Raw genomic sequence first — 9970 nt, forward strand, 5'->3', positions numbered from 1 at the left:
CTGCCGCCGCGGAGCCCGGCACCCACACCTGCCTGTGGGTGCGAGACTGCCCGTGGAGACAGTGACACGGTTTAGAAGGCCCTTCACTGGGGTCTGAGCCCCACGACCACCCCCAAGCCCCAGGGAGAACGTAGCACCCCTCCTGGCTGCTGCCTGAATCCCAGCAGGCCGAGCATCTTCGTTTGCCAGCCGGCAAAAGGGCAACCAAGATTTTTTTTCAGAAGGTGCCTGGTGAGGTAAAGGTCTCCATGAGCACAGCCAACTAGCCAGACTTGGTGGGCTCGTAGCGTGTGCATTTACTTTCTTTATGGATACCGATTTCTCATATTTAACTTTCTGGTTCTCCTCTTGACTCTGTGAATGTGTGGTGGGTGCCAGCATCACCTATGGTTTGTCCCACAAAGGCTGCGCCAGAAAGCTGTGCGTGGCTAGGGCAGCGGTACGGCCTCTTCCTTTCAGACACAAAACATGGCCTCCCAACAACCTTCCTGCTGCTGCTTCTGGTGGCCGTGTATGTCCCCAACACCTTACTGGCTTTTTTAGCTCTGAAATGGAGGGCAGATGCCGGCTCCTGACCTTTCTACACACACCCTGCTCGCTGCTTCGCTCCCTCAGCAGATGTAGAGGGATCGGCTGATCTGCGTGAATGGGCATTTACGTCCCTGTGTGGGCAACTTTTCATTGACGTCACCAGTGTCGGTCTGTGAAAGAGATTTGCCGTTCCTAAAATCTCACCTGAATTTATTATTTTGCAATCTCAGCCACTGAGATTTCTGTGCTCACTGAAGCCAGAGTAGAATTTAAGAATAGGAGATGACTTTGAAAAAGATCCAAGCTAGGAGCTAACTTTCCTTTTGACGCCAATTTAAAAGTATTTGCAGAGCAGTGGGTTGGAGGAGGTTTCTTTGCAGATCCCCTCACCTGTGATGTCACTTTTGGTGAGGTAGAGATGACTAGGCTGTTGCAAGTAGGACGTGGGATTGGATAAAGAAAGGGCAGCTGGATTTGGTAGATGTCATGCAAGGACAGCTCCTTTGCTGATATAAATTGTCATGGATCTGTTGAAACTGATGGAGGCAAAAATGGACCTGCATTGCTCCTTGCAAAGCTCCCCTCCTTCAGCCTTCAGCTTAATCTTTGTATATTCATGGATTGCTGGGGAATCTGTTGCTATAGCTCAAAACTGGATCCTTTGTGCCCTTCACATAAAGCTGCCGTGACTCTGACTTCTAGGTTTTTTGCTAGGGTAGACTCCCAGCCAGGCAAGTTTTGTTGCTGTGGCATAAAACCGTGTACAGAAAGAAGCTGTGGTCTCCTGTTAGACTTGAGATCTATTGCTAAACTAACCTCAGAGATGGGCTCTGGGTATGTAGAAGTAAGATGATCCTGCATTCAGAAGGAAATGAATAGACAGAGCGATTGCTGGGGCTACAGGAGAGTTGCAGAAATAGCCAGTACCTGCCAAGGCACCTGGCCTTTCATGCTCTCTGATCCACCAACAACCCGGGTGTCTGTCTTAATTATCGGTGTGATTTTTGTGGTGGCGGCGGTGCTGGTTTCCGTGATGTTGTCGAGCACCTCGTCATGAGCATCGTCGTGGTCATCGGCGGTGATGTTCCAGTGCTCAAAGGTGTTTATGGATCGGGTGAGTTTGTTCTTCGCTTCAGGAGCCGTGATCCTCCCACAGGGATACGGCACTGAGAGAGAAACAGTCATGGTTACAACTGGCTGTGCATCACGCTGAGAGTTACAGCAGTCAAAGGAGCAGGTGAGGAGGCAAATGCTGCCTCGTCTCAGCACCCTGTTTCAGGACCGACATGGGAGACGTAGGGCCGTGGGCAGACTCGTACGTTCTCCGTGCAAACAGATGCCTGTGCCTTGGAGCAGCAGTGCGGGTAACGTCTAAGAGTAGCAAAAGCATAAATTGTTTCTGGGCTTTAGAAATTAATTCTGAACAGCTTTTAAAAAGAAGAAAGCTTGTGAGAGAGAGTGCACGTCTGACGGAACGGTGCAGCTGTGCCTTTATTTCACGGGATGCTGAGGTGCGTGCCTGGGAGGCTTGCTGCGGTAGGCAGCCGGGTGCTTGGCTGACATTTCTGCAGCAAGTAACTCCAGCACAATGCAAGTCCAGCTGGGAGAGGGCAGGAAATAATATCTGCCAATTGTACAGATAATCCTGCTTGGCACCAAGGTGAGGAAAACATTAATAAACTCTTTCTAGAGTTGTAGATTTTCTCTGTTAATGAAGATCTCATCTGTAGGCTCATTTCAGACAAGCTCTTCCCATTTCTCTCCTACACAGTGTGTGCCGAATTCCTGCTGATAGTGGCAGTTTAAATAGTAAATAGCATCAGGCATTGTCTTTCATCTGAAAAGCTTTTGACAGCACTGTGCAAACAAACATTAGTGTAAAATCAGATGTAAGTGTGGCCTACTGAGATTTCTTTTTTTTTTTTTTTTTTTAAACAGTCCGCTTTAGAAATAGGGCTCAAATAAGTGTTGAGTGATGGAAAGTGCTACCTGTGAGGTTAGGCTAGGAAATGAAGGTTTCAGAGCCAACAAAAGCTAAGCTTTTGCAGGAAGGGCAATTACCCAACCTGACAGATGATCCTATTTGCTAACAGTAAAACTTTCTGGTCCAGTGAAAGTGATACAGCATGTTGAGCAACACAGGCCTGAGCTCTTAATGATCTCCATTAACAGAAGGACTCCCAGCCTAAGATACTTCCTAGACTGATCGCTGAAAGTCAGCACTTTCAGGAGCTCAAAGTGTTCCTGGCTGTAGCTATCAGACCTTCAGAAACTAACTCACCTGTGCAGGTGCCTGCATGCTAGCTTAGGTGTGCAATTCTGTTACTCTCAGGTGTTAGAAATATGATAACATCAAATGTTAAATTGAGCTTAGATGACTTTTTTTTTCCTCTACTTAATCTCCTCGTTCCTCTGCCAGATGTGCTTCTGACATGTTCATGCCCAATTAACTTGCTGCATTGCAGTGGGTTGGGATTGCACGTGTCGGTGTAGTTAGAGCTATTTTAACAGCCTAGGAGTGGGGTAAAGTTGGGGAATACAACAAGAACCAGCCATTCTTTAGCCCTTTTGAAGTTGCAACCTCAAGCAATGCATTTCCCCTCCAGCCCTTGGGCTGCCTTTCCATTTTGCTCCTCAATACCACAGCTGAGCCACGGAGTCTATTTCCCATTGAAGGTCTTTGTGTGCAGATATACACTGGTGGGAGGACAGCACCACCACAAAGCTTCACTTGTCTTCACCCAACTCAGGTCATTATAAGACACTGCACGATGCCCAGCCATCAAACGGACCATCAGGAGGATTTAAAGTAAGAAAGATTGTCTTTTGTTCTGAAAAAGCCGGGAGCATCTTCATTGTAGGATCAGTAACTAAATGGTAGCTCTTATTGGAAAAACATGGGAGTGAGCTCTGGATGGATGGGAACCAGCGTGTATTCTAGTGTAGCTGAACATCATATTTCTGTCTCCAGAAAACTACTGATCCATACCTAGAAATATAAGATGGCTGCAAGTGGGAGAGGTGCCTGTGTGAGCAGCCATCTGAAACAAGCATTTGCCTTGTGCACAAATTCCTGCACACCTACCCTCCTTCTCCACCCACCCAGGCTAAAAAAAGGGTGTTTAAATTGCATCCTTCAAGCCTGACCCCACATCTGCCGTTGGGAAAGTGCAGGGTCAGGCTCTTCACATTTGCTAAGCAGGAAAACAAGGCTGGTTTCCAACAGGATATTGCATTTCTATGAGATTCATGTATCTAAATCCAGGACAAGACCTTGGAAACTTTCACCCAAATCTCTTAAAAAGACTTTAAAAGTTAACCTGTAGGTTCACAGGACTTTCCATCTTCATGAAGTCTGTAGCCAGCAGCGCAGGAACACACAACTTTCTGCGGCGGGTCATGCCTGCAAAAGTGCTTGCAGCCTCCATTTTTAATAGCACAAGTGAAGTCTGAAAGAAATTAAAATGAAATTGTGAAAGCTCTTTTGAAATACAACTGATCAGAGATTTGTTGGGACTTGGGCCTTTGAACTCAGCCTATAACCCACTCCGATTGTTCCAGACCATGGAAAACGGATGTTTGCAAGAAGAGTGTCCTCTTTCCTAATTGCATCCCTGCTCGTAATGAAGGAGTGCTGGGCACCTCTTTGGGAAGGCAGGTTGAGGAACGGCCCTATGAGAGGTCCTGCTGAGCCCTGGTGCAGCCTCCTGCCTCCAACAACTGCGTGCTGCCTGAAATTTGGCAGCCTGACCCTAAAGGACTCCTGCAAATATTTGGTTACAAGCCACGTGATTTCCCCACCATCGTGCTGCTCTCCTCCCCCCTGTGCTTACAGCAATCCAGCCCCATGCGGATGCTAGCGGAGAACGCCGTGTGTCAAATGGGAGCAAACCCTGAACCCAAGAAGGGCTTTGTCCTGGGGTTATCGCTGGGCTCCGAATTTAAAACCTCAAGCAAAGCCATGTGTTCTTCCTGACACACCGATAAATCATCGCAGCCTGACGTGGAAGACCCCTTTCAGCAGGACGTTTGATGAAACGGGTCCCAGCCTGAGGCACAGCGAGATTCCCGTGACTTGCACATGTCTTCTCCCACCCCACCTCGCACTCCTCTGTGGTGGGAACACCATCTCTTGGAGGTGGGAAACCACTAATCTACAGACGCCCTTTTAATTCTCAGTGAGTTTTCAAATAACTTCACAGCAGATTAACTCCACTCCTACTTCCTCAAGGACACCTCCCTTCCTGTAGCCATTTTAATGCCATCATTTACTATTTTTACAGAGCTCCTTTTCACGCCTCACTTCTAGCGCTATTTTTGTTCCTGTCTCACTTCCATGAGAAATCTGCAATGAGACTATTTAAATTTGATGCAGCTTTGAAATGCTCTTTTTAACGTATGCTCCTCTCTTGCCAGAGCAGAAGCACAACTAGAAAGAGAATCTTTTATTAGTGCAGTGAGTCTAGCACATTATGCGAGTTGCACAGCCCCTGATTATATTATAAATATAAAAGCTGAATATCCCTCTTGCTTAAATTATCAGCTGTTTGGTTTTCATAAACTCCTCAACCCATCAGGAAAATATTTGCCTTTTGTTTGCCTTCAGAATCAAGGTTGCTGGTGATAATTATAATTATGAATTTAGCAGAGTGGCATTGAGAGGAGGTTGCAATAATCCTGCCCTGCTCAGCACCTGCTGCCCAGCCTGGCGTGAGAAATGGAGAGGAGGAGTGAGGGCATGGGGGCCCCACGGGGGTCGGTGGAAAACTGTTGCTTTCAGCGGGTGAGCACGTCGTCCCTGATTGACGAGCAGCCCCGGAAAGGCTTGTGGTGGGGAGATAAAGGAAGGTCTCTGTGTCAACATTTGCGCTGGCAGCCGCAGCGTGCTGAACAAAAGACCTTGAGCCTGAGTCTCTGTTGAACCCTGCGTAAGAGCAGGCATCTCGGTGCTCAGTGGAGGTGCAGCTGGGGCTCCACCAAGGACAGGAGAGGACAGAGACATCCACTCTTATATCCCCAAGCATGTCCCCCTGTAATCCCATTGCCAACAGGCTGAACTTGCACATTAATGCAGTGCCTTACAGCAAGGCAAAATGTGTCTGAAACAGCCCTCTAGTAGGATGAAACTCTATGCCCACTTTGATCCAATGGGATTTCAAGTAGGGCAGAACAACCACAGGACGAGCCCCCGGTACGTACCTATCTCACAGTTTCTGCCTTCGTACCCAGCCGGGCACCAGCACACATAGGAACTTACTGCATCCTTGCAAACGGCTCCATTTTTGCATGGATTGGGGTCGCACTGATCTCCATCTTGGAAGGAAGACAGGAGAATTAACAAACATGAGTGTCCACCATGGCTGGTCCCGACCAAGCGCTGGAGCCTTGCTCTGTGCAAGCCTCCTGTTAAAGACGAGCAAGAGACTGCACACGTTCCTTCTTTGCAATGCCAGTCAGATCCTGGCACCCAAGTGCACAACAGACAACGTCAGCACTGGGGTAACATCAGCAGCAGTGCTTTACCCAGAGTCCTAATTATGTACCCTGTCCCGTGTGGGTTATTTCTGCTCGTTTCAGCAGAACTCCTCTTCAGTCTCCCTCACGCAACATCTCAACAGGACTTCATGTCTTGGCTAAGTTAGACAAAGTTAGAAGGTTTGCTTTCTCAAGAGTGATTAGGATTTCCAAATCTGAATTATTTTAAGACTACTGTCTTTGTTCTCTGAAGGTTTGAGCTTGTCCATTTGGGTTTGGAGACCTCTCTGTGTATTAGGATTGAGAGCCTCGGTCATTGCTCTTTCTTTCTAAGTCTTGTACTACTATTAACTGGTCTGGATTTTTCTTTACATGTCAGGGCTTTTATTTTCACGGTTGCCTCAGAAGCTGAGGCTTTAACAAAAATACCCAGTATTGCAAAATTGCTGATCTAACACTTTGGAAGAGTAAGTCAGTGATGCTAAATTACAGGGAAGTGCGCTTTGAAATGGTTATGCAAAGGCAAGGAGGAAGGGGAATGTCTTGATGCATTTGTGTCCTGCCAGTAAGTGTGGTTGTTAATGGTGCTTTCGGGAATGAGCTGGAATGCAAAAGGCAGATTGCAAACAGGAACAAAATGGTTTTGTCTTGTCTGAGGCATGCTGTCAGGGTTTGCACGTAAGGTGTGGATGGCAGCTGTTGTTGCTGCCTGGTGAGGGCAATCGGGGCTTGGTACCACCCGGGTTCTGTGCAAGGGGTGAGCTCCTGTGGGCTGCACATGCTGGGAATAGCAGCTCGTAAGCTGAACAGTAAACCAGGCCCTTTGGATGATAGGGGAATATATAGCATTCATTATTTTTGAAGAGCTAATTGGTTACAGTGGCAGGGAAACATACGCAGTGTTGAGCTTCATCAGTTGGTTTTTCAGAGGATGGTCCTACAATGCAAATGTAACTTTTTTATTTTATAGTCTGGTCTGACTAATCTGAATTATTTAAGGCTTTTTAGTGAGATGTTCTGGGCCCTTCGCCAATCTACAAAGCAATTCATTTATTGAAATGTCCTTAAAATTAGTTTCAGGTGTTTTAGTGGGCATTGAAATCTTTTTGGTAAGGGAGTGAGGAGTCATTGGGGATGGAGGCTGAAAGGGAAGAAATAGTTGGTGGAAAGAAAATGGTGGAGAAGCAAGGGTTTGGGACCACTGGTGTGAATTGCAAACAGCTGTTTGCTATGATCATGTTGAGGCTCCACTTTAATATGGCATTTCCAGGGATTCACACTGTGCTTGCACAAGGCTGTGCCTTATCTGGAGATCTCTGCTTGAGAACAGAGCATTTGCTGGAGGGGTGTTAATTATGGCTGTCATGTTTTACTCTATGCTACAGCTGAAACTAGGAGTCCAGAGTGTGACCTGGGCTCAACGGATCCAGTGGTCTGTGCGAAGTGGTTTTATTCTGTGAGGTTTTTGAAGTTTGTTCAAAAAAACCTGCTTGAACAAAGAAAATGTTAAGTAATTTTTTTTGGCTTGCAATTTGTATACAAACGGGACAGGCCCAGGCTGGGTGGCTGCAGGGTTTAGGGTGCATGACTCCGACTAGCTGTGTCATAAAACAGTTTCTGAATGCTGGAATAGATTTGTTTCAATAAATGTCTGCTACTTATGCACTGAGAGATGAATATTATGCATTTGAAAATGAAGAAAACAGCTCTTACCAATGTATGTTTTCCAAAACTCCATCTGCAAAGGAAAAAAAAAAAAAAAAGAGGTTTCCCTTGATTTCTAATTTCTGGGCACTGCCTGACTGAAGTAGCAAAGGGATGACTCCAAAACTAAAGCAAAAAACTTGCAGGAAAACAACCACCTCTATAATACCAATGGCGACCAACAAACCTTTAAAGCAGTTCTCAAGCCCAACTGATGGATCACGAATGAGAATAAAACATGATAGATGCTGCATTTGGCTCCTGCAGGTTTTCACCTTGCTGTTCACTCCTTCCCCCTCTGTGCCTCCTCACCTGAAAGATTCGTACAGGTGCGAGCCGGGGGGAACAAGGTGTTGCCATTTGCAGCAGCTATACTCACTGTTTTCTCTGTGTTTTCAAACACTTCTCGGGCTTCTTCAAAGCTGCATTTTTCTTCTATGCATTCTCTCTCAAGGTTCCCAGGAATAACCTCTTCCAGTCTGTTTGAATTGGCTCGCTTTTGCCTGTGCAGAACTGAGTTTGCCTCTTTGTTCTCAATGAAGACTGCAATTTGAAAAGAAATAGGGGCTAGAGAGGAGCACGCACCATCGTGTGATGCAGCTGGGATGGGCTGTCAGGGCTCTCTTCTCCCAGAAAGCAGGCCCTTTTGGTGCGTTCACCCCCCCATTGCCCCATGGCCGGGGACGTTTCAGGAGTGTTATCATCTACTTGAGGTTTCTTTGGTGTCTAACTTAAGTGCAATCCAGACGATCAAATCTGGATAACCGAGAGTCAAAGTAGTTGATAGACAGAAATGACTGATGGTGAGAAGGTGATTAGGAATGCTGAAGTTTGATGCTTAAAATACCCTAAAGCAGGTGGTGTGAGTATCTTCTATCATAGATGCACAGACCGGAATAAGCTATTTGAGAGGGGAAGATAACAGACTTTTTCATGCTGCTGCTTGGTGAGGTCTTGTTTGGACACAGAAACTGTCCTGCTTTAACTGTCTCTGCCTGTTTTGGCTGTGAAAGGCCGTTTGCCTCTGCAAGCAGCTGTGGCCCTACTGGCCATTTGCTTCTCTCCCTGCTCCTCACCCTTGCCCATGTGCCTGGGTTACCACCATTTCCTGCCAGCAGGAGGGGTGACATGGGCCCTCCTCATCCCCTGGGCCAGGTCATGTCAACAAGATGGTGTGCATCCACCTTCAACTTGCTGGCCAAGCTCCTGGGCAGAAACCACCAACAGAGAGCTGCTGGCGCTTCAGGGACCCCTAGTCTAGGTGGGATGTCCACGGTGGCCGCCAGCCTTCCCATGGTGGCTGCCTGGCGAAGGGCACAAGGACATGCAGTCCCATCATGTGCTACTATGAACGCTCTCCTGGCAGGGCCACACGTCCCATCAGCAGGGTCAGCAGCAGCTTCCCCATGGCAGCCGCCCAGCAGGGTTTGCTCCTGACCCACCTCTCGGAGATCCCCGCTTCTGCTGAGCACTCTTCCCCCATCCCACTGCTCTAAAAAAGACATTATTCACCCAGAGGAGCTTCCTGTTTTGCCTCCCCAGCCTCTCTTCTCTCCCCACCCTCCCTTAGTGCTCACAGCCATGTCCCTTTTTGTCACCAGATGGCACGGTAGAGCAGCTCTTCTTGGAGCTGCTGGTGGCCACCCTGGACACGGACCCTTATCTGGGGGCTCTGCGCTGGAAGGGATTCAGGCACCTGTGGGCCTCGTCCCTCTGAGGGTTAAGGAGAGCATGAGCTCAGACAGGCAGGCAGAGAGGAGAGTGAGGGGCAAGTACCAGCCTATCGTTCCTTCTCATGGCTAACTTCTGCTCTCAATCCAGAGCAGATCCCAGCCTCTCTGAACCTGCAGAGGATCAGTTTTTTTGAACTCTCATGAGCCCAAGGTGGGTTGCTCTGATTTACACCATGCCGCTGATGGTGTAACCAGCCCCTTCACCTAAAGATCTCTCTGCAAGAGGCTGAACTAACTGTTTTTGCAATGCTTTTAATCATTGTACAGCAAGCTTGCACCTCTGCCTTCCTCGTGCTAGTGTGGTTTTGGTTAAAAACGCAAAGGAGTGTATTAAAATCCTGACCTTAATCTAATTGTTTGGCAGTAGATATTCATAGAATCATAGAATAGTTTGGGTTGGAAGGGACCTCTAAAGGTCATCTAGTCCAACCCCCCTGCCGTGGGCAGGGACATCTTCAACTAGATCAGGGTGCTCAGAGCCCCGTCCAGCCTGACCTGGAATGTTTCCAGGGATGGGGCATTCACCA

The 9970-nt window shown here is 47.7% G+C and overlaps 1 protein-coding gene across 1 annotated transcript in view; it reads right to left on the reverse strand.

Annotated features, from left to right (window-relative positions):
* The window catches only part of F9 (coagulation factor IX), a 16815-nt gene that overhangs the window by 4503 nt on the left and 2342 nt on the right, over nucleotides 1–9970 (reverse strand). Inside the window, exons 2-6 of the mRNA XM_009282132.1 lie at nucleotides 8090–8253; nucleotides 7720–7744; nucleotides 5731–5844; nucleotides 3852–3980; nucleotides 1459–1697 (exon numbers count right to left, since the gene is read on the reverse strand). Of these exons, the coding sequence (XP_009280407.1) occupies nucleotides 1459–1697; nucleotides 3852–3980; nucleotides 5731–5844; nucleotides 7720–7744; nucleotides 8090–8253 (671 nt within the window). The remainder of the gene's footprint in view (nucleotides 1–1458; nucleotides 1698–3851; nucleotides 3981–5730; nucleotides 5845–7719; nucleotides 7745–8089; nucleotides 8254–9970) is intronic.

The sequence above is a fragment of the Aptenodytes forsteri genome, unplaced genomic scaffold (genome assembly GCF_000699145.1).
Source record: "Aptenodytes forsteri isolate BGI_AS27 unplaced genomic scaffold, ASM69914v1 Scaffold117, whole genome shotgun sequence".
Taxonomy (NCBI): domain Eukaryota; kingdom Metazoa; phylum Chordata; class Aves; order Sphenisciformes; family Spheniscidae; genus Aptenodytes; species Aptenodytes forsteri.